General features: G+C 58.3%; 3 protein-coding genes across 3 annotated transcripts; 1 reads left to right on the plus strand and 2 right to left on the minus strand.

Annotated features, from left to right (window-relative positions):
• The first annotated feature begins 1,500 nt into the window (after positions 1 to 1,500).
• Positions 1,501 to 16,638, plus strand: CIZ1 (CDKN1A interacting zinc finger protein 1). The gene is made up of 16 exons (XM_054584318.1): positions 1,501 to 1,625; positions 1,832 to 1,947; positions 3,506 to 3,577; positions 4,685 to 4,914; positions 7,508 to 7,598; positions 7,772 to 7,880; positions 8,387 to 9,003; positions 9,229 to 9,350; positions 9,998 to 10,195; positions 10,874 to 10,998; positions 12,937 to 13,024; positions 13,486 to 13,599; positions 13,791 to 13,958; positions 15,380 to 15,449; positions 15,795 to 15,916; positions 16,318 to 16,638. The coding sequence occupies exons 1-16, from the start codon at positions 1,501 to 1,503 to the stop codon at positions 16,534 to 16,536; spliced, it is 2,586 nt and encodes an 861-aa protein (XP_054440293.1). The 3' UTR covers positions 16,537 to 16,638.
• Positions 16,639 to 17,625: 987 nt separating this feature from the next.
• On the minus strand, positions 17,626 to 21,097 carry BBLN (bublin coiled coil protein). Its single transcript, XM_054584317.1, has 2 exons — positions 20,844 to 21,097; positions 17,626 to 18,097 (listed from the first exon to the last, which is right to left on the minus strand). The coding sequence occupies exons 1-2, from the start codon at positions 20,920 to 20,922 to the stop codon at positions 17,925 to 17,927; spliced, it is 252 nt and encodes an 83-aa protein (XP_054440292.1). The 5' UTR covers positions 20,923 to 21,097; the 3' UTR covers positions 17,626 to 17,924.
• A 2,131-nt stretch (positions 21,098 to 23,228) lies between these two features.
• On the minus strand, positions 23,229 to 26,955 carry LCN2 (lipocalin 2). Its single transcript, XM_054584862.1, has 6 exons — positions 26,793 to 26,955; positions 26,135 to 26,271; positions 24,962 to 25,041; positions 24,670 to 24,789; positions 24,320 to 24,421; positions 23,229 to 23,538 (listed from the first exon to the last, which is right to left on the minus strand). Exons 1-6 carry the CDS (start codon positions 26,928 to 26,930, stop codon positions 23,516 to 23,518), a joined length of 600 nt encoding a protein of 199 aa, XP_054440837.1. The 5' UTR covers positions 26,931 to 26,955; the 3' UTR covers positions 23,229 to 23,515.
• Positions 26,956 to 27,440: the final 485 nt, after the last annotated feature.

A 27,440-nucleotide genomic window follows, 5' to 3' on the forward strand; every position in this document is an offset into this window, starting at 1 on the left:
ACTTAGCAACCACGGATTGTTTGGCTCAGCGACTCCGTGTAGGGACGGAGGAGTGGGGTGTCGGGACGAGGGACAGAATCATAATTAAAGGACCCTTCCGAACATGACCGGGTCGGGGTCCGGATGAGCGCCGTTTTCTATCATTGAACTCAGGCCTCTTCACCCGTAAAACACTTTCAAATAGACCTCCCGACTTTTTTCTGGGGCACATTTTGTCAGGTTGTGCAGGTCGCCGTCTCGCCGAGTCTCCGTTCCCGAATGTCCAGCGGTCGACTGCACGCCCCTTCCCATCTCAGCCCCACGCGGGACCCCCGTATCGCGGAACAGTGGTGACCGCGGGGAGGTCGGTTGGGGACGGTCCCTCTCGAAGTCGCCCGTGATGTCCCTCCCGGACGACAGATCCCTCTGGACGACAGACGGATCTTGAGCTGAGTCGCCCCTTCCGGATGCAGACGACCGGGGTCGAAGGGTTTGCCCTGCCAAGGGCCCCCCGGCAACCGGGAGTCGCTCGGGCAGGCGCGGGGCCAACAGGTGAGCCGGCACCGCCCCCGCAGCGTGACGTGCGCGCGGAGATGGATCTCGCTGCGCGGCCCGCGGCACCGGAACCTCCGGTCCTCCAGAGGGCGCTGCCCGGCCTGGCCTGCAGACCGGCCTTCTGAGCGGACAGGCCCAGGTGGAGTGTCCGGAGCCCCGGAGTACCGGAGCCCGGAGCAGCCCGGCCACCGTGCGGCCCGCCCTGCCCCTGGGGGCAACGCAACGGCGGAGGGGGTGCGGGGAGGAGGTCTTGCAGTACCCGCGGTCAAAACCGCGCTGAGAGACGAGGTTCGCGGGCCGAGGACGGCGGCGGGGACCAAAGGCTTAGGGGACATTAGAATGGAGGCTGCGGGCTTTGCCGGCAGCGGGGTTACTGGAGGTGATGTGTAACGCTGCTGTATCTGCCAAGGAAGTATTAGCGGAATGGGGGGGGGGGGGGGGCGGGGCCGAGCGGGGAGCCTCTTTCCTACTTTGTTCTTGGGCGATAGTGGAAGGCAGAGGGCTGGGGTGAGAGTTCTGCTGTTTTTGACACCAAAGAGGCACAGGGGAGGAGAGAGTGGGAGTATCAAAGCTGGCTGGGAACAGGAAGGGCTGGAATCTGTGAGCAGTTCGCGCAGAGAAAGGCTGCAGGGGGAGGTGTATTGGGGTCGGATGCTCCTCCTGGAAGGATGGAGCCCTGAGAGTTGGAGCGGCGGAGGTTGTGGTTGAGCCTTTGAAGGGGGGACTGTCGGCAGGATTTGGGGGAATTGGTGGGAGGGTGGTTGACTCCTGTTGCTGCTGGCAGAATTGGGGACATACTGATGGGGCAGCGAGCAAATGTGGCATGCTCTGGGCAGGATTGGGAGTGTAAAGCTTAGCCAGCAGTATTTGAGGCCCGGGGGCTGGGGTGGGAGCCGGGGACGGGAGGAGCGCTGGCTGGTCCCGTGACGGGCAGCCCAGCCTTACTCCCCTTCCTTCCCAGCCACCATGTTCAACCAGCTCCAGCAGCAGCAGCTCCAACAGCACCTGCAGCAGCAGCAGCAGTTGCTGCAGCTCCAGCAGCTGCTGCAGCAGTCCCCACCGCAGGCCTCGCTGCCCATGGCCATCAGCAGGTGAGTTCCCCCACCCCCTTCGGGGCGGGGTTGGACGGCTCTACTCAGATCCACGCCTTGGAGACCCCTCCCCAGCCCTTTCTCCCAAGGGCATGCCTGTCTGAGCTCTGCCTCAAGGAGGGCAGAGAATGGAGGTGAGGGGTCGCAAGAAAAAGGGTAGTTCTAACTCTCCCAGTAACCCTCTGATACCTGCTCTCAACACACAGGGGGCTCCCCCAGCAGCAGCCACAGCAGCAGCTTCTGAATCTCCAGGGCACCAACTCGGCCTCCCTCCTGAACGGCTCTGTGCTTCAGAGAGCGTTGCTTTTGCAGCAGTTGCAAGGTATGACCGCAGCCCCTCTCATTCCTCCTTAGTGGCAGCTTCCCAGCAGCCCCATTGCACTGAACCTCAGCAGATCCACACAGTAACCCTGAGAGGGGGCCACTGTCAGCGTCCTAGTTTATAGATGAGGACACTGAGGCCCCAGGAGGTGCAAGTCCCTAAGTTGCTCCGTGGCACGCAGGTCTATCTGATCCCAGACGTGTGCCCTCGGCCATGGGGCTGGCTCAGCGGACAGCAGCGGGCACACTTTACTGACATTCATATTAGGTGAGACGCTGGATGGAAAGATCTGTTTTGACCATCTTCCTCCTCATCCCATTGGACTGATGGAGAAGCTGACGTCCAGAGAAGGGAAGTCATTTGCCCTGGCTCACACAGCACCAGCAGTGGCTGAGCTAGACCAAGGCCTGGGCCTCCAGACCCCCTGGATCTCTGAGTGGATGTCTCTATCCCTGTGCTTTAAGCCTGTCCCCTTGACTCAGTTTCCCCATATGGAGAGCAGTCTCTCAGCTCTTCCTTCCAAGACACTCCAGCCCCTGCGGGAGGAATCCAGAGACCCAGTGACCCAGGGCCAGCTCATGATCAGGCCCAGCCCCTCCCGCAGGGTTGGTGTGACTTGCGGGGCTGGGCACTGTGTCGAGGCCGTCACAAACCCAATTCCTTGACTCTGCTGACAACCCTAAGGGAGGGTGCACTCATGATCCCATTTTACAGGTGAAGAAACTGAGGCCCAGAGAAGGGTCATGTGCCCAAGGTCACACAACAAGCAGGTGTTGATTAGAGGGAGAATTAGAGCCCAGGTCCTACTAGAGAAGATGTGATGGCCGTCGCCCTTCAGCCCTGCCAGGGCCACATGGGTGTGAATGGCTCTGGGAGCTGACTTAGAAATGACGGATAATATTGTACACCTGAAACCTATATAATTTTATTAACCAATGTCACCCCAATAAGTTCAATAAAAAAATCAACAATAAAAGAAATGACAGATAGATGAGCGGAGAGAGAAAACCACACACAGGGACCCACAACGTGTGCATACATACTCCTGCCTCCCTTTTTTCCCCATTTTAAAAGTTATACTCTTCAAAGACAAGTGAAAAGAATATTTTAGAAAGAGGATTAAAAAACCCCAGAATCATCGTATGCAGACTCACCTCCTGAAGAAAAGAACCGCCTGCCACGGCTCTGGTGCATTGCTCCCCATTTTTTTCTGGGCGCCAACTTGGGGATTTGTATTTGATGTGGTTCTTGATATAAGTGCAAGGCTGTACCTTGTTTCTTTTTTGCTGAAAAGAATAGCATGATCGTTTATCATAAAATTTGACAGTCTCTATAAGGATTATTTTTTAGCAGCTGTTTAATATGCCACTGGAGGGAATGTGCCCTTGTTTACCTAAACCTTCTCAGCTATTTTTTTTTCCTGTTTTAAATAGCACTGGGGTGAATATCATGTTTGAGACTATTTTCTTAGAATGAATTCCCAAGAGGAGGGTGACGGGGTTGGGGGGATGGCTATTTCACGGCCCTTGATAAGTGTTGCCAAATTGCTTTCCCAAAGGACTGGACCAGTTTGCAATGTCACCAGCTACGTATGACAGTACCGGTCTCTCCATGCCCACAGCAACATTGGGTATTATATGCTTTTTATATATATATATATGTATATATACATATAATTTACTAATTCGGTTGGCAAAAAAAAAACATATATCTTCAATGTTTTAGTTTACTTCCTTGGAGTGCTAGTGCAATTTAACATTTTGTAATTGTCTGTTAAGCATTCGTATTTCTTTTTGTGACTTGTCCATGTCCTTTGTTATTTTCCTTTTGGAGTGTGCCGTCTTTCATCTCATCGTAAGAGCTGATTGGCGTTCTCTGCACGTACGCGTATATGTATTTGTTTTAAGTTCATGTTAATCGAACACTATTATATACAAGGTACACTTGTATATGTCATTGAATCCTCATAAAACTCTGTGAGTCAAGCACTGGTATTATCCCAGGTGAGGGAACTGAGCCTAGAAGGCGGTGCTGGTTTGCTCGGGTCACAGCGCTTGTACTGTGGAGCCTGGATTTGAACCAGCTCTCACGGCACGTCGGAACCATGCCCCAAACCCCTGTGCTTCTCATCCCAGCCTTGGCGCAAGCATTTGAACCGGCTTTTACGGTTCAGACACTTCCCGAGCACTGGGCTTCCGAGTCTGATGAGGCGCCTGGCCCTAAGGAGACCCGGTGTGCCCAGGTGGGGAGCCGTGGGAAGCAGTTTAGGCAGTTGCGCAGCTGGTCAGTCATGCGTGGGAAGTCCTTACCAAGCGCCTGGTTCCCACGGTAGCTGGAGGGGGTGGGAGAGGGTCTTATACTTCCAGGGACTGGTCGTCTTGCTCATTTGCCCTGCGGGCCCTGTGCTGGATATTTCACGCACTGGAAGGTGCACCCCTGAGGGTGAGCAGTGTTGCTGGGGCTGCTCAAGCCCCTGACCAGGGAGGCATCGGGAGAGAAAAGGCGGTGTCCCACGCCTCGCCAGCAGGAGCAGGAAACCAGCCCTACCGCCCCTCCCCACCAGTGCCCAAAGTGGGACTGGACTCTCAGCTGTTATCTCTCCCCATTGGCTGACCTTGGGTGGGAAGAGGTCCTTTTGAAATGATCTGTAATGTTCCCGTGGTGCTTTGGGGGTCTGACCCCTGACCCTAGCCCAACCCCAGTTAAAATCCCTCTTCTCCCATGTTCTTGCCTACAGGTAACCTTCGCAGCTACAACCTGGCAACCCCGAACCTGACAGCCCCCAACCTCACACCCCCACAGCTGGCCACCCCGGCTCTACAGCAGTTCTTTCCCCAGGCCACTCAGCAGTCTCTGCTGGGCCCCCCTCCTGTCAGGGTCCCCATAAACCCCTCCAAGGTCATGCTTTCAGGGCGGGCCCCCCAGAAGCAGGCCCGGACGCCCCCCTCTACCACCCCTGACCACAAGGTGAGTGGTGGCTGGGTTGGAGCCGGCGGGGATGGGAGAGGGCTGGCCCGGGTATCGACCCAGCTCCCCGCTCTGGCTCATGCTGGGCCTTTGGGCCGGTCACACCCCTCTTTGTGCCTCAGTTTCTTCATTTGTAAAAAGGGCAGGAGGTAGATGGGATTTGTGTAGTGTTTCCCAAACTTCAAATGTTCCTAAGCGCCTGAGGCAATCTTTGCTGTGTCCAAATACTACCAGTAGTATTATTTACCTAAAATTTAGCTTTTTGAAAAATTTGAGATATAATTGACATATAACACTATACTAGTTTTAGGTGTACTCTAGTAGTTCTCCTTAAAATCAGCATTGCTTAGCCCTGGCTGGTGTGGCTCATTTGGTTGGAGCATCATCCCATAAGCCAAGGGATTGTGGTTTGATTCCCAGTCAGGCACACGCCTGGGTCGTGGGTTCAGTCCCCGGGGCCTTTACGAGAGGAACCGATCGATGTTTCTCTCTGTCTCTATGTCCCTCCCTTGCCCTCTCTCTGAAATCAATAAACATGTTCTCAGGTGAGGGTTAAAAGCAACAAAATGGCTACCCAGTGGAAGTAAAATAGAAGCCATATATATAATTTTATTTTTCTAGTAATCACATTAAGGAAGTGAAACGGAACAGGTGGAATTAATTTTATTCATATATTTAATATAATATATTAAAAATTGTCATTCTACTATATAATCACTATAAAAAATGAGTGAGGCATCTTACAGTCCTTTTTAGGTATGTTTACTAAGTCTTTAAAAATCTGGTGTCTATTTTATGCTGAAGCCTCAGCTTGGCTCGCCACCTTTCAAGTGCTCCAAAGCCACCCGCCTGTGGCTGCTGGCTCCTGTCTGGGCTTGCTTTAAGTGAACTAGCCTATTCTCAGTTATTTAAAAAGGAAACATAGCACAAGCTAAAAAATTCAAAACGTGTAAAAGAAAAGTCATCAGGGTGAAACAACAGTAAAGTTCTGAACTCGAAAGGTGTTGTTCTCTGACGGTTCTGAGCCAGCGCCCCTGCCCGCCCCAGGGCGGGAGAGCTGGTCAGAGGATCAGAGGGAAGTTCCCCCCACATAAGCACAGAGATTACAGAGACTTGCAAAGGGAATAACGTCCTCCCTGAGACCGTCCTGTCCCTGGACGTCCTGGCAGCTCCTCACACACACCAGGCCCCTCAGAGCGTTCTGGCTCAGGCTCCTCAGAGCCTGCTCTGGGGCAGCCCCTGGCGGGAGGCGGGGCATTTCCCCCCAGAGGGGGGTCACAGCCTCTGACCTGCCAGTGGGCCTCTCCCCACTTGTCTATGGTCTTGTCTATGACCAACCTCTCCCTCCATTTTATTTTATTTATCTTAAAGATTTTATTTATTTTCAGAGAGAAGGGAAGGGGGAAAGAAAGAGAGGGAGAGAAACATCAATGTGCGAGAGACACATCAATTGGCTACCTCTCACATGCCCCCAACTGGGGACCTAGCCTGCAACCCAGGCATGTGCTCTGGCTTGGAATTGAACCAGCAACCTTTGATTTGCAGGCTGGCATTCAACCCACTGAGCCACACCAGCCACACACACACCCATTTTACATATGGGAAAACTGAGGCACAGAGTGGGGTGGAGGTTGCCCTGGGCTGCACAGCCATTGAGAAAGACCCTGACTGGAAGGCTGGCTGGCGCCCGTGTCATGCAGGGTGAGAGCTGGGTGGTTCCCGAAGAGCAAGGAGTCCTCACAGGGCACGTGGTCCAGCTCAATACTCAGCCCAGCTCAGTACTGGTTCCTGGGGCTGCCTTGGGGGGTGGGGCTGGAAACATTTGTTTAGCAAACATATGTAAGTCCCTGCAGGGGTCTCAGTGGTCTGGCCCTCCTGGAGATCCTGGGCTGGGAAAGAGAGTAAGACATTAATGCAAATAACATTCCCACCAATTAATTAAGACTGTGGAAAGTGCCACAGTAGGGGAGCCAACTGCCCTCTGGGGACCTGTGCTAGGGGTCTGGACCTGCTCTGGGGTCAGGAGGGCTTCCTGCAAGAAGTACCTTTGAGGCTCTGGGTGAGGCCCTGGCTGGGCTTTGGGAACCAGACAGGAGGCCAGTGTGGGTGTAGAAGGGGGAAGAGGAGAATGGGGAGAGCCGAGGCTGGAGGGCTGGGTGTGGGGGCAGAAGTCATTTTGTGTAGGAGGTAGGGTATGTGGTGTCAGGCTTGGGGTGAAAAGGGGTGCTCCAGGCCTACGAGAAGTCGGGGGGGTTTCAGCCTGATCGCGACAAGAGACATGACCAGGTTTGCATTTGAGAACGATCCCTGTGGCTGCTTCGTGGAGAACAAGGTGCCAGGAGACGGCACCGCGGCCAGGAGAAGGCTTGCATCCCCCAAAGCTGGGTTCACCTCACTGTCAGGCAGCTGGTGATACTCCCTAGACATGATTCCCGGGGTGTTTAAGAACATCTCTCGGCAGCTCTGGGGCCAGGCCCGCGGGAGGTCCCCAGGCCCCTTTGTGTCCTGGGGGCCTGTGACAGCTGCTCTTGGGCAGGAATGTGTTCACAGGGGTGGGTGGCAGATGGCAGAGACGGTTTCTGACAGGAAGCAGGATTCTTCTTCTCAGACGATGCCTATGGAAGACAAGGCAGACCCCCCAGAGGGGTCTGAGGAAGCTGCAGAGCCCCGAACGGACACACCAGGTGAGGGAGGCTGCCGGCCCTTCGGAGGGGACGTGGGTTGGTGCGGGTGGGCGAAGGGCTGGTAATGGAGGCGGGTCTGGGAGGCAGGGATCTTGGTGGGGGCGGGCCCTGTCTCCCAGAGATTGACTGTGCTTAGCCTGTCGTGGCAGTCTCTCATCTGCCCTTCGTTCTAGGCCAAGATTCTGCTCCCTGCCCAGATGACGTCACTAAGGAGAAACGCACTTCAGCACCTGAGCCAGAGTTGCAGGAGGCATCGGAGCCTCCAGCAAAAAGGTCAAAGAGGTAATTGATTCTGAACTCCTGCTGGGGCTCAGGAGCCCTGGGTTCTCATTTCCACAAAGGCAGGGGGTGGGTGTAGGTGGGGGCAGGACCCTTCAGGGGAGCCGGAGCAAGGGAGGCACCTTGGCCCCTGGCTTGGAGGAAGGTCAAACCTAGTTCTGCACCTTGCCAGGGAAGGCCCCAGGCCAGACAGACCCTGGCGTCCTCACTGTGACTGAGCCACCTGGAGGCAGACAAGGTGGCCAAGTTGCAGGGGGGAAGATGTGCCCCTGGGACCTCAGGGTGGCAGAGGGTGGGTAGTCTTGGATATATATTAGAAGTTGTGGGAGGTGGGAGCGAGCCATCCTGCCAGTTTGTTTAGGTAAAGCCCCTGAGAGCCAACGGGCTTGCCCGGGAGCCCGGCTTGAACATGGTGGAGTGATGATGGGAACCTGAGTCTCGGCCTTTCTAGGGAGCCCCTTAAGGCCACTTGGAAGACATGAATTTGATCTCCTTCTGGTCCTTCCTAGCTCAGAGGAGCCCACAGAGAAGGGACCCTCAGGGCAGCTGCAGGCGAAGGTCCAGCCACAGGCCCGGCTGACAGCTCCGAAGCAGACGCAGACACCGGAGCTGCTGCCCGAGCCCCCGGAGGCCCGAGTACCGCCACGGTTCCCACCGCGGGCTCTGCAGATGCAGGCCCAGGTGCAGCCACAGACTCAGCTGCAGGCGCCGCCACCGGTGGATGCCCAGGTGCAGCCAAAGCTGCAGAAGCAGGCACAGACACAGACCTCTCCAGAGCACTTAGTACCACAGCTGTTGCAGCCACAGGCGCAGCTGGTGCAGCCACAGGCGCAGCCACAGCCCCCAAGGCAGGCGCAGCCACAGCCCCCAAGGCAGGCGCAGCCACAGCTGCAGAAGCAGGCACAGACGCAGACGTATCCGCAGGTCCAGCCAGGAACACAGGCAAAGGCCCAGCCATCGGAGGAGCCACCGGAGCAACCTCCAGGGCAGTCGCCAGTGCAGCCATCGGACCAGACCCAGGGGCAAGCTCAGACGCAGCCACAGGTGCCAGCATCGGAGCAAGCACCTGTTCTGGTTCCTTCTCCTGCGCTGGAGACACCGCCCAATACTGTAGAAGCTGGAGCAGGTAAGGGAGCACTGGTTCCCAGCTGGCCTGGTGATGGGACAGCTCTGCCCAAACCCCTCTTGCCTCCCCTGGCACTGTCCAGCCCTGACCGAGCGCTGCCTGGGACCAAGGGTTGGACCCAGAACCAGGGTTTGGGAACATTCACACCAGAGGCTTCAAGGCAGGTGGCCCTCTGGGTCAGGTGGGAGATGGACCCTGGGAAACGGAGCACATCTGTCATTCCAGGCCTGGAGGAGGCCTCACCGGAGCCAGTGGGCGCCCAGGTCAGCATGGAGGAGAGCCAGGAAGAGCTGACTAGTGGCCTGGATGTGGGAGAATGTGAAAAAAGAGCAAGAGAGATGCTCAGGGTAGGTAGAGATGCTAATGCGGCAGCTTAAGGACCGCAGTGCCCAGCAGTCGGAGGGCCGCCTACTGTCCCAGCCCCGCTCAGGGCCCTCGCGTTTCCCCACATGGAACACACGACCACAGCCCTCCACCTGGGCTTGTGCGCAGGCGAGAGCGGGTCTGACTGTGGTTCGTCAGACACTTGTGCTGTTGCATTGCCTTCACATGCCTTTGCTTCTGGGACCTGGAGGTGCTTTGGTGACAAGAGTCCCTTCCAGCCTGCTCACCCCAAACAGAGCCCCGAGCACCCTCATGTGGGTAGCATCGCTCTTCGGAGAGAAGAGTGGCAGCCTGTGCTGGGGCTTTGGGTCCTAGCTGTGCTCCACAGTGGATTGTGGCCGAACCCATTCCCTTTGTGTTTCTCCACCTGTTGTGCGTGTGGGTGGGTGGGCTTTAGATTTAGGCGGGCCTGGGTTTGAATCCTGGCTGTAGTGCTTCCTAGCTGTGTGAGCTTGGGCAATCACCCAAGAGCTCAGAGCCTCAGTTTCCCCATCTGTAAAGTGGGCTGTTGGGAGGGCTTGATGAGACCGCGCTCACAGGTATTTAGTACCGCAGCTGGCTCACCGTAAGCACCCAGCTGGTGGTAGCTCTGCTTCTGCTCCTGATGCAGGCATGTGGGGCCGGGGGCTCCCTGAAGGTCACGATCCTGCAGAGCAGTGACAGCCGGGCTTTTAGCACTGTATCCGTCGCCCCTGGACCCCGTTCCAGCGACTCTACCTCCGCCACCCCGGCTGCCACCGGCACGTCCTCTAAGCAGGCCCTGCAGTTCTTCTGCTACATATGCAGGGCCAGCTGCTGCAGCCAGCAGGTACAGCCACCGGGCCTGGGCGGTGGGTCAGCCGGGTGGAGGGTCCGTGTGGGATGCCCAGGCCCACGGCCGCACGGGGCCCCGTGAGCCCTGCCCCGGCAGCCGGGCATCTGCTCAGGACACATTTTCCGACCGGCCGTGAAGGCAGGATTTGTCAGGCAGAGCTGGTTTGAATCGGCCCGACCAGCTGTGTAGATCTCGGAAGGCGAGTTCGCCTTTTGTGCCTCAGTTTCCTCATGGATCAGGTGAAGAAACATTCAGAACCCACCACGTTGGGCGATTTGGAGGATTCGGTGACTTGACAGTAAAGTCCTGAACCCCAGGCGCAGCCTGGAGCGAGTGTGGCATCAGTAACAGCACTATACTCGTGTTATCGCTCCTGGTGCTGCTGGTGCCCTGGCTCTCTGTGCCCTGTCAGAGCAGAGCCGGGGCACCTGGAAGTTCATCAGACGCCTCCTTGTCTTTGAGGCGCGCACACAGGCTCTGGGGGAGCAGGGGCTCTGGGTGGTGTGTGCTCACTCTGTGCCTCAGTTTACCATCCTTCTCTGGCACCCACAGAGTTGCTGTAAGAGAAACGGCCCCGCGGCGGTGCTGGGGCGGCCACGGGGCTGACCGCGTGCCGGGGCCCGGCCCTCATGGCCAGCCCTCATGGCCAGCCCTGATTCCTTCCCGTTGTAGGAGTTCCAGGACCACATGGCGGGGGCCCAGCACCAGCAACGGCTCGGGGAGATCCAGCACACAAGCCAGGCCTGCCTCCTATCCCTGCTGCCTGTGCCCCGGGACGTCCTGGACAGAGAGAACGAGTGAGTGCGGGAGCTCGGGGGCCCGGTCCGGGGGGTGGGCAGTCTGGCAGGCTGGGCGAGGCCGAGAGGGGCCCCCACCTCCTGTCTGCTAGGTCTGCGTTTGTGTCAGGCCTTGCCCTCCCCCAGGGGCCTCTGCACACCATTCACTGTGTGACCTTGGACCTCAGTTTTCCCCATCTGTAAAATGGCCTACTATGGAGTGTGATGCAGGAATTCAGGAACTGGACAGCTTCTTAAGGTTCCATCTGGGCGGGAACTGTGTGACCACCCATGTGGGAAGGCAGTGGGTTGTGGCACGGGGCTGCTCCCCTGATGTTTGTGTGGACCCACCCACAGGGGCATGATTTTAAGGGTCGGGTCATCCTGTGGCTTGAGGTTAGGGCTACCCTGTGTCTCCCCCTTTCATGGTCACGGGTGCTTGGTCAAACAGAGGTGTCAGCCCTCCTGGAGTCGGAGACTCGCTCTTGGGGTGGGAAGGCGGAAGCTGAAGGACCTTTTGTGCCCCTACGAGCAGTCACAGAGGCTTGGGGGGCCGGGCGGCATCATCCGCAATGGCAGCAGGTCGGCGGTGGCTCCAGCCACCCTGGGGGACCTGGGCTCTGTCTCATGGGACAGTGGCCCCTTAGCTTCAGGTCTCCCAGTTTTTTCAGAAGAATCCAGAAACTCGGATTTGTATGTGAAATCTCCCAACTTCAAAATAGCTAGTTCAGAACGGAAACAAAACAAAGCCTGTGGAGGCCAAAGGAAACCCTTTCGCAGGCGGGACAGGCCCCGAGGCCGAGGCTGGGGTCAGGGATTCGCCCTGAGCCCTCACAGGGGGTCGCAGCTTGCAGTTCCCCCTGCGGCTGAGCAACAGGGAGCGCCCTCTCCGAAGGCGGCTCTGTCTCTGCACCTGTCTCCCTTTGAGAAGAGCTTCCCCGTGTGCCTTTGCAGTATGTTCTCGAGCTCCAAACCTCCCCCTGTGCACTGACCTTTGGGTTACACTTGGGAGAAATATTCACCAGCACAGACGAAAGGTGACCCACAAAGATGTTCTTGCAAAGTGAACGTAATAGTGAAGCAATTTAATTGGAGTTGATCTAAAATATCCAACTAGGGGATTAGTTAGATCAGTTAAGGTTTATCCATGTGGTGGAACAGCTCACACAGGACCATGGCAGGAATTTATGGTAAGGCAGAAACATGTCCAGCGTGCAGCGTTCAGTGAGAACAGGGTTCCCAGCTGCATATGCAGAATGGACTTGATGATATCAAGATAGATCTCACGACACAAGGACACTGGGTAGATGTAGCCCAAGCTGTGAACAAGCTGCAGATGGAGGGGATTCGTCACGTGGTCTCCTGGTGGGCTCCCCTGGATCCCGGCTTGGCCCCCTGAGGCCATGATCAGAGGCCTGTGCTTCCTTCATCCATCCACCAGGAGCTCTGGGCCGGTCCTGGGCCAGGCCCTGGGGATTCCGGGCGGGAGTCCTGGGCGCCCCAGAGCTCACTGCAGCCCCTTGCGGGTGGAGAAGGGGTTCGGTCTGACAGTTCTCTGCGAACAGTGCTGTGGCAGTGTTGCTCTGGGGCCTCAGACGGGGGTCTGGCTTCCCTTGATGGGGACAGGTCCAGGAATGGGGCGCGGGGCAAGAGCAGCTCTGGGAACCCCAGGGCATTTAAACTGGAGGGGAAAGAGAGGTTTTCAAGGCCAGGTATTCTCAGTTGTGTCACTGTCCTGGTGACCTTTTGGCATCCCAAATGCTTGTAAATCTCATTTCTCCCCCAAGACTCCTCGGTGGTTCTTATTAAGTGTTCTCCCAGATGAAGCGCAGAACCATTTTGTTGTTTCCGGAACAGATCCTGTTGGAACTGTGCTCCATTTTCGGAGTATCTGGGAGAGCTACTGTCTTTCCGAGAACATAGTGTCATACTGTGCTTGTTTTGATTGTCATCATTCAGAGACCCTCCTCTGAAGCGCTGGTGCAACACCTGCCAGGTCTACTACATGGGGGACCTGATCCAGCATCGCAGGACGCAGGACCACAAGGTGCGGGGGCCCACGTGCTGCCAAGCCACCCACACGTGCTGTCTCTGAGCCGAGGGCTGGGGAGGGGCGAGCCCAGGGTGGGAACACAAAGTCAGTGTCAGTCTTTGTGTCCGCCAGTGTGGCTTCTCTGCCACGTTTCCTCTTTGGGCCTCCATCCCCCCGTCTGTCCACTGTGGGCAGGGCACCACCTGCCCTGCCATTCAGCCACTGGGGCTCTTTGGGTTCCTATTGGCAGTTGTCTTCTCTCCCTGTCTTCTCTCTGTTGTCCTCTGCCATCCCATCTCGGAGCCAGTGGCACAGCGGGGGACATGTTTGCCCATGTTCTGGTACAGGAGCAGAGGGCAGCCAGCTGATGACAGATGTGGTGGCCTGCCGGTGGCCGGCGAGGCCTCACTGGGTACGGCCTGGCTGCTTCGGGGGACGTGGCCCGGCACCCACTGGGCCTGCCCTCCCTTCCCCAGATTGCCAAGCAGTCCCTGAGACCTTTCTGCACTGTTTGCAACCGCTACTTCAAAACCCCCCGCAAGTTTGTGGAGCACGTCAAGTCCCAGGGGCACAAGGACAAAGCCAAGGAGGTAACCCCAGCTTCCTCAGAGGACCTGGGCCCAGAGGTACAGACACTTGGCCAAGGCCACACAGCAAGTTGAGATGTATCCCAGCCGTAGCGCGTAGCAGGAGTTGGGACCCCCAGGGGTGTGGGGTGGATGCCGTGTGGCACCTTGGCTGCCCAGAGCTGACCTGAGCCCTGGCCCACCCCCCTGGGCAGCTGAAGATGTTCGAGAAGGAGGCAGCTGGCCAAGATGAGGATCACTTCATCACAGTGGATGCTGTGGGCTGCTTTGAGGACGACGAAGATGAGGAGGATGACGATAATGAAGAAGAAGAAGAAGAAGAAGAAGAAGAGATCGAGGCTGAGGAGGAATTCTGCAAGCAGGTGCTTGGTGGAGGAGGGAATGTGGGAGGCAGGGTGGAGGCTGGACCCCAAGCCCAGGAGGCCAGGAGGCACTTAATGCTTGCTCCAACTTAGTAATAGTAGTGGGAATATTCTATGTGACTATGAAACTGCGTATCACCATGACTATAGGGTGGCAGGGGACTAAGCAAGGGCTCTGAAGCCTGGCTGAAATTCTGACCTGTATCAAGGAAGGGAAGGGGCATCCTAGGCCGAGGGAGCAGCATCAGTAAAGGCAGGGATGGGGGAACGAGGCGGTGCACAGGGGAAACGTCAGTGCGAGATGCTCTTAGGATTATAGCTAGAGCAGACGACATTTTTGGAGCACCTACTGTATGCCAGGCATGTACCAAGCACGTTCCTGGTGGAATCTCACCAACTTAGATGCCAGGTTGTGCTGGAACACCGCTGCTACTCTGCCTCCCATGAGCAAGGAGCTGGGGCAGCATGGATTCTTTTCAGTTTAACAAAGGTTTCCTGAGTACATGTCCCGGGCCAGGCCCTGGTGCTGGACAGCAGGGATATGTGGGAACAAGGCCCAGCCCCTGCCCTCATAGACCTCGCCCATCATGAAGGGGCAGCAGAAGGCAGTGGTGGGACTGCGGATGGAGGGTCGCAAGGGTGGCTTCCAGCCCCAAGCAGGTTAGGGGTGAGGCTTTGCTACTTAGTGTCAGCAGAGGTGTCTCAGGTGGGCCCCTGGCATCTCTGAACCTGTTTCCTCTGCTCAGAAGCAATAGTCTCAACTCAGGCTGTGAGGAAGGGTCGCAGGAAGGGTGGCAAATGGCAGCGGTTGTCACCCTTAGAAGCCACGTTTATTTGCCTGCTGTGTGGTGGAAGGCACTGCTGGGCATGGTGACGCTGACGTGGCTGGAGTTGGGTGGCCTCACCTGGAAGGGGCTTATGTCCAGCAGGCGAGGCGAGGGGTCCTAGATCACCTGGAACCCTCCCCTGGGACTGAGGTCACGGCAGCATCAGGTAGGAACTCGGGGAGCTGGCAGGGTTTACTGCCTTGCCTCTTCCTATACCAGCTGTATGGCACCGGGCTAGTGAGTTCATGTGCCTGGGCCTCAGTTTCTTCTTACGTAAAACTGGTGAACTGTAGACGGTTGTGAGGATTCAATGAGATGTGTGATGCGTTGGGCACCCCTGGCACGGATTATGGCCACTGCGGGAGCAGGAGGGCCTCCTGGAGGACGGGACTGATTGAGCCGGTCTACGAAGTATAGGCTGGGAAGGGTACTCTGGGAGGCAGGATCAGCATGTGCAAAGGCTCAGAGAATGCCACCCACAACCTTCTCGAAGTCAAGGGGGACTGTGTTCAAGAGCATGAGTGGGTTCCAGGGCATTCGGGGGTGGGAGGTTCTGGGGAAGCCAGATCCGAGGCCCCACTTGCATGTTTCCAGGTGAGGTCCAAAGGTATATCCATAGAGGAGTGGAAAGACTCAGAGACCTACAGCCCCAACACTGCCTATGGTAAGACCCCAGCTCTGACCCCAGCCTCAGGCGACCCCCCAGATCCCAAGCCACAGCATCCTAGCCAAACAGCCTGTCCCCTCGCAAAAAAGGCAGATCCATTTTTAAGTTTTCGAGGTATCTCCGTACTGCTTTCCACAGTGGCTGCACTAATCTTCATTCCCACCAACAGTGCAAAAGGGCTCCCCTTTCTTCAGTCCTCAACAGCACTTGCTGATTTAGTGATGACGGCCGTTCTGACAGGGGTGAGATGGTATCTCACCGTGGGGAGTGAGGGGGCCCCTGGGGCGGGCGGTCACCCGGCTGGCGTGGGGGATGTGAGGCACACACCCTGCTGTCCCATAGGCGTGGACTTCATGGTGCCCGTGATGGGCTACGTCTGCCGCATCTGCCATAAGTTCTACCACAGCAGCTCGGGGGCAAAGATCTCCCACTGCAAGTCTCTGACCCACTTCGAGAACCTCCAGGTGAGCTGGGGCTCCTCCCCACCCCACCCTGCCCAGAACTCTGACTCCATCCAAGTTGATGGGGGTGACAGCCAGTGGCCACCTCCCTCCTGCGCTTGACATCAGCCCCCAGGCACCTCCTCCCAGCAGGGGGGCCCTGCGCACAAATGGAGTAGGAAATCAGGGTGGGGCGGGGCTCTCGCCGTTCCTGTGCTGGGAGTGGGGTGGGGAAGGGGTGCTGAGGGGCCAGGCTGTTCGCCACAGAGCTCCGGCCCAGGGAGGCTGAGCGCCACACACACGGTCACACGGTCACACGGGACATCCAGTGCTGTCTTAGCGGGGCTGTGGAACCAGCTGCTGGCCAGGAGCGAGTGCCTCGGGTAGGGAGGGAGCCCTGCCTCACCTGCACCATCTGTGTCCAGAAATACAAGAAGGCCAAGAAGAACCCCAGCCCTCCCGCCAGGCCGGTGAGCCGCCGGTGCGCCATCACCGCCCGCAACGCCTTGACGGCTCTCTTCACCTCCAGCGGCCGCTCACATTCCCAGCCCAGCCTCCAGGACACCGCCAAAAGCCCCAGCAAGGTGACGGCCCAGCCTCCCCAGCCCCCGCCGTTTCGGCGCTCAGCCCGCCTCAAAACTTGATAGGAGAAGCTCCCCACACCCACCCGGTCTGGGCCCAGATCTATGCTTTTTAGGAGTCTGCATGGCAACTTTGACATGGTATTTTTACTCAGAATCCAATAAAAGAAGGTAGTTTGGCTGTCTAGTCCCCACCAGCATGTCTGTCTGGGTGGATGGGGGAGGGGGAGCACCCCGGCCAGCCTCGGCCAGCGCCCAGCCTCCCTGGGCACAGTGTGGGGACAAACCGCATGGCCCAAGACAGGTTCCCCAACCAGGGACTCTGGGATCATAAGGCACTTCACTTCTCTGAGCTTCAGTTTCCCTCTTAATAATGTATCAGGGCTAGGAGAGTGCCCTCAAGTAAGATCTCATTTAATCTTCACAGCGACTCTAGGAGGAAGGTCTTGTTACCCCCAGATTCCAGATGAAGAAACTGAGGCCTAGCAAGGCCAAGTGACTTGCTGAAGGTCATACATCTGGTGAATGGCCAGGATTTGATCCCGGCCTGAGCTCTGGACCCCTGTGCTAGCCTCTCTCCAGCCGGATACTGTGGAAGCTGAAGTGCAGGACAGGGGGCTCTGGCTGCTCCTCTGGTTCCGAGTTCATGGGGCTCCAGCGGGGACTCTGCCCTTCCCGTCAGGTGACCCTGGGATGAATCATCAGTGGATGGAGCATAGGCTGAGCTGGATCTTTAGTTCTGCTATTTCCCCATTTGGAAAGACCCTTACGGATAGTCCATCAGACCAACTGGGGACACGGAGGCCAAGAGCAGGAGAGTGGTGCCCAAGGTTGCACAGCATGTCTTGGCATCTTAGTGAAAGGCCCTAGTCCCCGGAGAAGCTAAGCGCATCACACAGGGTCACCCAGCGTGCCCGATGCTGTCTCGGCCTGGCTGGGGAAGCAGCTGCTGGCCAGGAGTGTACCAGGTGGGCAGGAAGTCCCGACTTCACCCGTACTCTCTGTGTCCAGAAATAAAGAAGGCAAGAACCCCATCCCCACCTCAAGGCCCGTGAGCTGCTGGTGCATGAGCAAGGCCTGGAACGCCTTGACTGCTTGATTCACCTGTCGGCCACTGATGTTCCCATCCCAGGATACGGAGAGAGGCGCGGTGGTATTGGAGACCCGTTTAATGAGGACATGGAAGGCCTGGGCGAATGGAGAGCGCCCAGGAACTGGGCGGGCAGGCCAGGGGTTGCAGGCCCACACCTGGCCCCAGGCGGGGAGGCTGGGTGGTGGGGGTTGGCCCACACACGCCAAGGGGAGTCCCTGAAGAGTGGCTCGGGCAGGCGGAGCCACTGGGGGACCTGTAGGCCAGCCCTTGAGAAGGTGTCTAAGTCAGGTGGTGTGCGTCCAGCCCAGAGCCCAGCCTGGGGAGGCAGGGTTGGGGCTTGGTTCGGGGCTCCTGTAGCCTAGGGGCTGGCGTCACTGGGGGCCTCCCCCAGCTGCTGCTGGAACTCCAGGCGCGTCTGCCGGTTGGACTCAAGCAGCTCCTGGAGGCGGGCGTGGAGGTGGTCATTCTTCTCTTCCAGGTGGTCCAGACAGGAGTTGATCTGGTCCAACATGGAGTTGATGGCAGCATATTCTGGAAGGAAGGGGAAGGAGAGCCAAGATCCCGCATCTCCCCAGGGCTCACAGACACCCTTCACCCCCAACCATTATCCCCTAGCCTGCCCCCAAGAGGGCTCTGGCAAGCCCCTACTCCTTCCTAAGCCTCAATGTCACCATCTGGAAAGTGGGTGGATATCAAAAGAGGGCAGGCTTTGGAGAAATAATACCGTAGCTCCCATGCTATTTTCTAGGGTTTGCGTGGTCGGGCGGGTGAGCCAGGGCCTGCCTGGGAAGACCTGCCAGCTGCCAATCTCCTTTCCACATCCTTCATCTGCCTACAGGCCAGAGCCCACATTCCCGAATCAGGCCACTCAGGCCTCTGCCCCCAGGCCCAGCCATGTTTCCAGTTCTTCCATGGCCTTTGCCCTTAGGATCAAGCACCCAGAGGACTCCGAGACCCCATTCTCCTCTCCGGCCCCGCCTCCCATGCCTTCCCCTTTCCTCGCTCATATTTGCCTTTGCCCACCTCAGGCCCCTTGAACACGCTGTGGCCTCCGCCTGGGCCGTCTCCTCCCGTCTGTCTTCCCTCCTTTCCTCCTGGATGAGTCCTATTCTTCAAGTCTCAGCATGGATGTCACCACAGGGAGCCCTCCCAACGCCCCAGGCTGGATCAGGCCTCCATGCCCGATCCCTCTCCTCACACCTCCATGGCCCCCACGTCCAGATCAACTGATGCGGTTACATGTGTGCTGATCTGCCCTCCCTACCAGACTACAGGGCTCTGTGAGAGTGGAACGGTCTTGTGCTCGCTGCTGTTTCCCTGAGGCCCTCACTATCACACAATAAGCATTTGTTGAATGAATGAATGAATGAATGAATGAATGAATGAAGCCTCTAACTTTTCAGTTTTTCTGCCTTTGCTTAACTGTCCCTGCCACCCAACATGCCTCAACCACAACAGCCATTTAAAGACCAACTCAGAACATCTCTTCTGAGAAGCCCTCCCTGGTCTCCACTGGAAACCATCACTCCCTCTTCCGCAGCCACTGCTGACCTACCTCTCAGCAACACAAAGTCCCTTAGGACCCAAGGGCTGAGCCTGTGCCCATTGTGGGAGCTAGTTCTGAGCCAGTCCATGACTCAGATACACTCTGCTGCCAGCTTGGGACAAAGGGGAAGTAGCCGCCAGCGACTGGAAAAGGCTAGGGCTGGAAGATGTCTGGGATATGGATGCAAACGTGTCTGCATTCTGGCAGAAGAGCACCCATCACACCTCGCCGAGGCCATAGTCCTAGGAAGTTTCTGCTGGGTTTTACAGCCCAACCACTTTGTGGTACAGATGGGGAACCTGAGGCCCAGGAAGGAAGGGACCCGCCCAGGGTCCTCCAGCTGGTTGATGGCAGAGCCAAGATTCAGACTTGGGAAGCAGGGTGCTCGGGCTTCCCAACTCTACTCCCACCAGCCCCAGCTCTGCCCACCCCAGGAAGTTACTGCACCTTTCTGGAAAGGGGAATATAAGAACCAGGTGGCTGTGAGGATTCAGAGATACCAAGAACTCAGGGTCTGGCTGAAGCCAGGACATGATCGTTATTACCAACACCTCACAATCTGTGTTATGAGACACAGCGAGGAGGAGGGTGGGGGCGGCGGTGTCTCCACACCACTGGGACCAGGCTTTATCTGTGTCAAGGGCGTTTCCCAAGCCTTTGCCTCCCTCCCCCACACCGTGCCAAGTCCTGTGAATCTGCCAGTGGCCACTCAATGTGACTCCTCGGAGGCCCTTCCTGATGCCACTTTACACACATCCGGCAGCTGTTCACCAGCAGCGCCCAGGGCAAAGCGACCAGCCCACCACTTTCCCCCTGGGGAGGTCTTCTACCTCTATTAAATGCAGTCCCTGGTTGATGTTAAGTGTTCTAAAACTACTGTGGTCATTAGTGCACACTCTGGATATTTTGAAACCCACTGGATTGTACAATTTAAATGGATGAGTTTTATGGTATGTGAATTATAGCTCAATAAAACTGTTACCAAAACTAAACGCAAAGCTCTCTACCCCATGTCTACTAAGTCCTGTGCTCTAAGTTAATAAAACAATATTTATTATACTGAAGGGAATTATGATAACCACTTACTGAACACTTGTATCTTGGGACCTCCTAAATATTTCCCATTCATTTTCCCATTTAATCCTGACACATCTCAATGTACAAGACACTAATCATTATTTTACAGATGGGGAAACAGGCTCCAGAGGATGAGAAGGGAGTTGATGCCTCTCCACACCTCATTTCCCACCCACTGCAGTGCTGGGCACACAACAGGCTGCTTTGCAAGCAAGTCATTCGGCAGAGCTCCAGACCACACCAGCAAAGGTGGCTGAGGATGCTGACTCAGCAAGGCACGCGCGCCCACCCAGGCAGCCCCTTCTGCTGAGCCAAGGCCCACTGGCCCCGCTCCCTCAGTCAGGAGCCTCCGTCCCTACAGGGGAGAAGTGGCTGGAGCAAATCCCAAAAGGGCGAGTGTCCCTGAAGCGGCCTCAGTTTCTCCATCTGTAAACCGGGGCCGTGCGCACACAGTTCTCAAATGCTGCGGTTTCCAGGGCTCCACTCGCAGGTGCTCGTCCTGAACTCCGAGACGGCGCCTGCAGCTGCAACGCACCCAGGGGCGGGGGGTGGAAGGGCTCCTAGCCTCCAAACCCATGTCCCGGTCCCGATTCCCCCTTTCCGTAAGGTACCCTTGAGAAAACAAAGGTCGTTTCTGCCGTCCCCCTGAGTCACCTGCTTCCCCGAAGCCGTCATCCTCGCCTTCCACGTCCGCCTCCACCGGCATGCCCAGGTCCCCGTTGGGGCCCGACATTGCAGGCTCGGGCGCCGCAGGGGCCACGAGACGCAGAAACAAGGCGACCGTCACGCCGATAGCCGGTGCGGGGTGTAAGGTGGAAGCGGTGGCTGGAACGCAAGGCCGGAAGGGTGGAACAGCGCGGACGAACGCAGCCGGCGGCTGGTCAGCCGGGGCCCCGCCCACAAGGCAGCAGTCTGGCAGCCGGAGCTCCGCCCCAAACTCGCCCCCGCCCACAACAAGAACCCCGCCCCTGCCCTCAGTCGGGCCCCGCCCCATACCCTGAGTCCCGCCCTCACAGCCAGCTCCGCCCCCTCCGCCTGCGCGGGGCTGCTCCCCTACTGCCCGCGGAGGAGCCTAGGTGGCGGAGGGTCGCGCGAGCGCGCTGGGCAGAGGGGCGGGGTCAGTCTGTGACACCCTCCAGTGTCTCCTCCCATTCTGTCCCCGTTTTGCCCCGTCCTGCTGCTGGAGACCTGCATGTGGACCAACTCGCGCCTCCGTGTGAGCGAAATCTAAGACGCACGGTTTCTAAAGACCTCCTGTGGCTTCGGACCAGTTTTGTTCACAGCGTCCTTGAGAATCAAGGACTGTGTGGCAGACGGCTGCATGTGGCTGTGGGTCGAGGAAAGCTGCGGGATAAGGTCGGCCCAGCTGCCCTCATCCCCGACCTGCCCAAAGTCACCCAGCTAGCAAGTGTCGCTCCTGAGCTGGACCCAGAGGTGTGATCTTCTTCCGGGCTCCAGACGAGAGAGTCGCATGTCCTAGGGGACAGGGTTCACTTACTGGGACCGCTGTAACTATTGCCACCAGGAGGCAGCCTGATCCTGTCACATTGGTTGTTATCAGGCCAGGGGTCAGGCCCAGTTATGCTTCCTTACTATGACAGTTGGGAGGGATCTTCTCTGTCCCAGAAGTTGTCCCACTATTTCACTTGAGAAGGAGAGAGTCCACAGCCTGTAATAAGGGCCACCACTGACTTGCATATGGACAGTGCCACCCTCTTCTCTCTGAACCAGGTTGAGTTCAGGTGACGCCTCAGCTGAACCAGTGCCTGAAGAATTTTTGTGACCTGTCCCTCACACAGGTCAGCTGACCCCCGACTATAAGATGTGGACATCCTTCCTCCAGTCCTCCAATCAGCCACCCTCCAGCCAAGCCTCCACTCCTTCCCACGCGGGGCTGACCACACCCTCACAGTCCCCTCAGGAGATGCCTGTGCCCATAGACGACGGAGCAGGCGGCGGATAGCACTTGGGCCATTCCTGGAGAGGGATGGATCTTTGGCTCTGAAAGGGTGCTGGGAACGTGCCTGGGAGCAGCTGGGTGCTCAGATAGGTGGACATGTGCATCATGCATCTGTGTAGGTTCCATGCAAGAGCATTTGCATCCACCTGCTATGTCTGCGTGGCATGTATCTGTGCATGCCTTGGCATGTTTCTGGGAATCTGTTATGTCTTCCTGAGGGTCTGTTGCGCATCTCTGAGTCTGCATGTTTTTCCTCTGGTCTCTGGCCTTTGACCTTGCCAGGGGAGAAGAGGCCGGAGAGGGAGTTCCTGTACGCGATACAAACGCAGAGGGGCTACAGCCGCAGCCTGTGGGTGGACAAGAGCTTGTCATGCCCCAGACACAGGCCCAGTCAAGGGGTGCTGCAGGCCTGGAGCCCTCCAGCCTTCTGGAATCTGGATCCCCAGCAGCATGTGCCTCTCTTCACCTCCCCCAGCCCTGCCCCTGGTGGTCCAAGAGGTCACCACCGAGGTGGGGGTGAGGGAGAGTGCTCTGAATGAGGTCAGCATGGACAGTGCCACCCATCCGTGGGGGCAGGAGGCTGGTACAAGGGCAAGGGCCTACCCTGGTGACCCTCTCTGCCTGGCACAGCCTCAAGCTGGGCAGTTCCCCTGCCATACCCACTGTGCACCCCTCCTGGCCTGGCTGCCATCTTCCAGGGGTCCTGGCGAGTTGGGGGTGACAGCACCAGAGCCTCCCCTGCTCCCTGCAGCTCCGCGGCCCTGGCTGAGCCTTGGCTCTAGCCCCTGTTGCAGGTGGCTGAGTGTAGGCATGAGGTGTGGGCCCATCAGCGTTTCCATTAAGCTGGGTACCCCTCAAAGGTCAGGACATGCAGAGGCTCCCACTGACCTGGCGGTAGACCCAGGATTGTTCAGGATTATACTAGGAAGAGTCCCGTCAGAGATGGGCTCAGGTCCTGGGGCCTCCATCCCTCCCTAAGGACCTCAAGGGAGGTCTGGGAGTGATGTTGAGAGCCACCTTTTGCCCTTCCCCCTCCCTGATGGCCCTGGGGGCAAGGAGCACAGACGGGGGCTGGGGGCATGTGTTTATTTAGCAGTCAAGGAGCAATTCCATCAGCAGGGTGGCTGCAGGAGCAGTTTGGTGGCCTGAACTGCGAGAAGCGTCTCCTGGCTCTCTCATTGGTGTCCGGGCTGGTGGGGGCAGCTGGGCAGCATCTGGGGCAGAGGCTGATAGGAAGGCAGTGGGGATGGAGAGAGACCGGAGGCGCCTGAGGGAGTCAGGTGGGCAGCGGTGCCCAGGAGACGCGCAGCAGGCCACCGCACTTAGGCTCCCGTCAGCCCTGTCCCCAGCCGTACTCGCCACATGCTCACTGGTCGTCGATGCACTTGTCTGTGGGGGAGACAGTCCGTCACAGTGGGCAGGGGCTGTGTGTGTGACCCCTGCCCACCAGGATCCCCCTGGACTGCCCCCGGGGTGCCCCAGGCCCCAGCCCAGCAGCAGCAGATCTAGGGGTTCCCTTCCGGGCTGGGGCAGCAGAGGGGCAGATGAGGGTGGGGAGGGAACCTGGAGAAAGGCCTGAGAAGACCTGGCTGGGGGTGGGGGGTCACCCATTCTCCAGAGGAGGCAAATGAGGCCCAGCCACCTGCTTGGGCGCTCAGGTCTCCTGTGTATTAACCTTATGAGCCCTGGCAACCCCTCTGCTGGGGAGAGGCTGGTGGCTCCTTGAGTAGCCTGCCAGATCGCCTGAAGACAAAGGCACCTCCCAAGTCAGTGGTGAGCAAGTTCCAGAGTGAGGGGGGAGGTAGCCCAGAACAGCAGAGCCAGGGGTACAGGGAGAGGTGGCCCAGGACAAAGGGGCCTGGGAGTGTGAGGCCCAGGATAGCAGGATCAGGGGGAGTGGGGGTGGGCCCCGGGCAATGAGACTGGGGAAACTTGGACTTGGGCCTGCGATGCTCATCTGGGTGAGGCCCAAACTGTCCACCAGGGAAGGGCACTTGGCCCCCAATCCCTGGGGGCTCCACAGTCCCCTGGGGTGCAGCGTGGTCTTCCTGAACCCAAAGTGGCTCCCAAGGGGCTCCAGTGACTAGAGCTGGAGACTGATCCCCACCTCTCCCCTTTCCCTGGGGGATGGTCCCCCTGTCCCTTTCCCCTCTGCCCAACTGGCCATTACCGATTGGAACAGGGAAGAGGATGTGGTCATTGTCGAGGCCCAGGGAGTTGACAAAGCTGATGAATTTCTCCTTCAGTTTACGGGGTAGTTCCTTGGTCCTCCCTGTGGTCAAGATGGCCAGTGAGTGGCCAGGAGACACACTGTTAATATTGCGGAATGGATGAATGAGGCTCAGACCCCTTCCTCATGGAGGGTCTTTGGAAAGCTCTCTTCCCCTGGAATCTTGGGGGCTAGGGACAGAGATGGCACTGGAGGGGAGGTTGGGGGCTGGGTGGGGATGGGCTGCTCCCCTCCTTTGAAAGTGACCAGGAGCTGGGTCCCGCTGCGGGAGGGGGTGGCCGGAGACCCACCATAGAGAGTGATCTTGAAGTACTCCCGGCCCGAGGACACCTTCTTGAAGAACACCATAGCGAACTGGTTGTAGTTGGTGGCTGCCACTCGCACGATGTAGCTCTGCAGTCCAGGGTACGCTGTGGGGTGGACAGCGAGGGGTCAGACCTGGCTGGCTGGACGGAGCAGCTCCTTCCTCCCCAGCCCCACATGGGACAGCATCTGTGTGGAGGCTCAGGGAGGTCCGTTCCCCTCCGGGAGGACCCTGAGCCTGGGACCCCGCCCCCAGGGCCCACATCACTCAGGACTCACCCCTAATGTTGCTCAGCGTGAACTGTCCAGGCCGGGAACTTGGGACAAAGGTTCTGGTAAAGTAGTCACAGTGCTGGCCCCTGCCAGGGGGGAGGGTAGAGAGGTGCAGGTGCTGGGGAGATGTGGGGGTCGGGGAGACCCTCAAGCTTGGACCCCCAGGGTTGGGTGAGGTGGGGCCGGGGCTGCAGCTGGAGGGGCCAGAATTCTGCCGCCCTGGGTCCAGCCCAGCCCCCCCCCCCCCGCAGCAGGAGGCCTGGATCTCTCCCCACCCGCACCCCCGACCCCCGCTGAGCCTGTCCCTGGCTGTTCCTATGCGGGCTGCCCCTGCTCAAGCCCTCCCTCCAGCGCCCACCGTCCTTCCCTCTTCAGGGCTGTCTCCCCTTGATGGCCTCCCCGGCACGCTGTCCTCCGCACCCTGGGCATTTGTCCCCTATTCTTGTCTTGCTGTCTCCCTGTCTATAACCTCTTCTGGGGAATTGACCTGCCAAGGTTCCCGGTCTGCCCCACATGCCAAGGACTCCCCTGGCTCTTGGGCCATCCCGGAAGCCTCTGTCCTTGGCTCCCCAAACCCACCCTTGCTCTGCCGCCCACTGCACAGATGCTCCTGCCCCTCCCCCTCAGGTGCCAGACTCAGAACCCTCGGGAGCCGCCCGGCACCCCGCCGCTCCTCCCCCCACTGCAGCCAGAGGGCTCTCTGCTCCTCAGCAGATTGTCTGGGGGCAGGGACGGAGGCCCTGGCAGTGTGGCGCCCCTGCCCCCGCCTCCAGGCTGCTCACGAGCTCATGCCAGGGAGGTGAATCCCTTGCACCTCCTTCAAGGCCCAGCCCTGAGACCACCTCCCTGGAAGCCCCCAGTGAAGTCCTGGGTGGGGTTCCAGGCTGGGCCCAGTGACCCTCCTCCCACTCCAGGACACCCCTGCACCCTCTGTCCTGCTTCCTGAGGGCTCTCTGTCCATCCCTACTGTTGCCTGCACAGGAGTAGCCGATAAATGCTGCTGTAATGATTGAAGAAAGGAAGGAGCAATGATATGAATCTAGTACTGAATATTAGGGTGAATGACTATCTGTCAGCTTCGGTCATGCCCTGGCCATGATATCCGTCTGCGCCTCAGAACCACCTCCCCACAGGCAGCCCCACATGCTCCATGCTCCCCCAGGAGGCGGTGGCTCTCACTTGAGCAGGGTGGATGTGACATTGTAGCTGTGGTCTTCTTTCAGCTCATAGGTGGTGGTGTACATCTTAAACTGGCCTTCTTCTTTTTTTGAAAATGCATTCCCCGCCAGGCCCACGACGTACCACTTCCCCTGGAACTGCAGGGGGCCGGTGATAGGCAAGGTGGGCCCGTGAGGTGCCCTCCTGCTCTGTCCCTGCATGCACCTCTGGGCAGCAGGGCCAGGAGCCCCTCTCCCGGGGCCACAGGCCCTCTGACTGGGCGCTCAGGCCTGGCTGGGCCTGCGCTGATGAAGCCAGCGGCCGCTGGAGTCAGCGGGACAGGAGGAAGCCCTGAGTCTGGCAGGGATGGAGCGACCCGTGGCAGTGGCAAGTTGGTCCCCCTGAGCCTCAGTTTCCTCATCATGCAGAGGGACTGAACATGTTCCCACCCTGCGTAGCCCGTGGAGATTATGGGAGAGAGTGTGAACTTGGGCAGATCAGCACGGCCGGGGTGGGGATGGGGGCACGGGGCACGGCTTCCTTCAGCGGTGCCAACGGCAGGCTGAGCTGAAGCCCGGCCCCTCCTGTCCTAACACGCTCCCTAAGACGCTGCCTCTCCCTGCTTCTTCTCCCACTGTTCCTGGGGGCTTCCCTGCACCTGCCCCACCAGGCCCCTTACCTGGTCATCTTGGAAGTTTGGCTGCAGCGGGACCCGGGACAGACGCGGGGCTGGGATCAGGTTTGCAGTGGAGTCCTGGGCCTGGACGCGCAGGGCGCCCAGCAGGGCGAGGCCCAGCCACAGGAGAGCTAGGGGCATGGTTTCAGGGCCGAGGCAGCTGGGCAGCTGCTGGGCAGGCAGTGGAGGAGGAAGAGGCAAGTGAGGAGGCCGGCCTGGGGAGCCCTACTTATGGTCCTTCCTGTTCACCGGCTCACCCCAGGGCGGAGTGATTTGTCCATTGGTAAATTTGGGAAAGGTGAGGTAACTTCCAGCAACTTTTGCTGAAACATTTGGTAAGATTTCTTCCCCTTTCCCCCGTGGCAGGGTTGTGCAAGACGGAGGGGCAGGAAGGCCAGGAGAGGCACGAGGGGACTTTCCCCAGAGCTCCACACCTCTGCAGGGACAAGAGCTTCCTGAACACTCTCTGTGCCCCTTCCTCTCACTCTGGGTGGCCCTGTTTGTGTTCAGTAGTCCTGATCCAGACTGTCACCTCTGACCTCCAGTAGTCCCTGCTCTGCCCAAGGCCAGGGTGGGGATTGCAGTGAGGCTCCCCTCCCCTGCACACAATGAATGCAGAGAATGCTTCACCCCAGCAGATCATGCCCTGCT

The sequence above is a fragment of the Pteronotus mesoamericanus genome, unplaced genomic scaffold (assembly GCF_021234165.1).
Source record: "Pteronotus mesoamericanus isolate MK-2021 breed Mesoamerican mustached bat unplaced genomic scaffold, CSHL_Meso_final contig_78, whole genome shotgun sequence".
Lineage (NCBI taxonomy): Eukaryota > Metazoa > Chordata > Mammalia > Chiroptera > Mormoopidae > Pteronotus > Pteronotus mesoamericanus.

What these genes read in the sequence shown, in the direction of transcription:
- BBLN (XM_054584317.1), bottom strand. Translation starts at nt 20,922, where the DNA reads ATGTCGGGCCCCAACGGGGACCTGGGCATGCCGGTGGAGGCGGACGTG. An exon ending in TGACGGCTTCGGGGAAGCAG is followed by an intron (nt 18,098 to 20,843) that starts GTGACTCAGGGG and finishes CCTTCCTTCCAG; the next exon opens with AATATGCTGCCATCAACTCC.
- CIZ1 (XM_054584318.1), top strand. Translation starts at nt 1,501, where the DNA reads ATGTTCAACCAGCTCCAGCAGCAGCAGCTCCAACAGCACCTGCAGCAG. An exon ending in CATGCCCACAGCAACATTGG is followed by an intron (nt 3,578 to 4,684) that starts GTATTATATGCT and finishes TCTTGCCTACAG; the next exon opens with GTAACCTTCGCAGCTACAAC. An exon ending in CCCACTTCGAGAACCTCCAG is followed by an intron (nt 15,917 to 16,317) that starts GTGAGCTGGGGC and finishes ATCTGTGTCCAG; the next exon opens with AAATACAAGAAGGCCAAGAA.
- LCN2 (XM_054584862.1), bottom strand. Translation starts at nt 26,930, where the DNA reads ATGCCCCTAGCTCTCCTGTGGCTGGGCCTCGCCCTGCTGGGCGCCCTG. An exon ending in CAAACTTCCAAGATGACCAG is followed by an intron (nt 26,272 to 26,792) that starts GTAAGGGGCCTG and finishes GGCCCCCTGCAG; the next exon opens with TTCCAGGGGAAGTGGTACGT. An exon ending in GTCACATCCACCCTGCTCAA is followed by an intron (nt 25,042 to 26,134) that starts GTGAGAGCCACC and finishes CCCCCCTGGCAG; the next exon opens with GGGCCAGCACTGTGACTACT.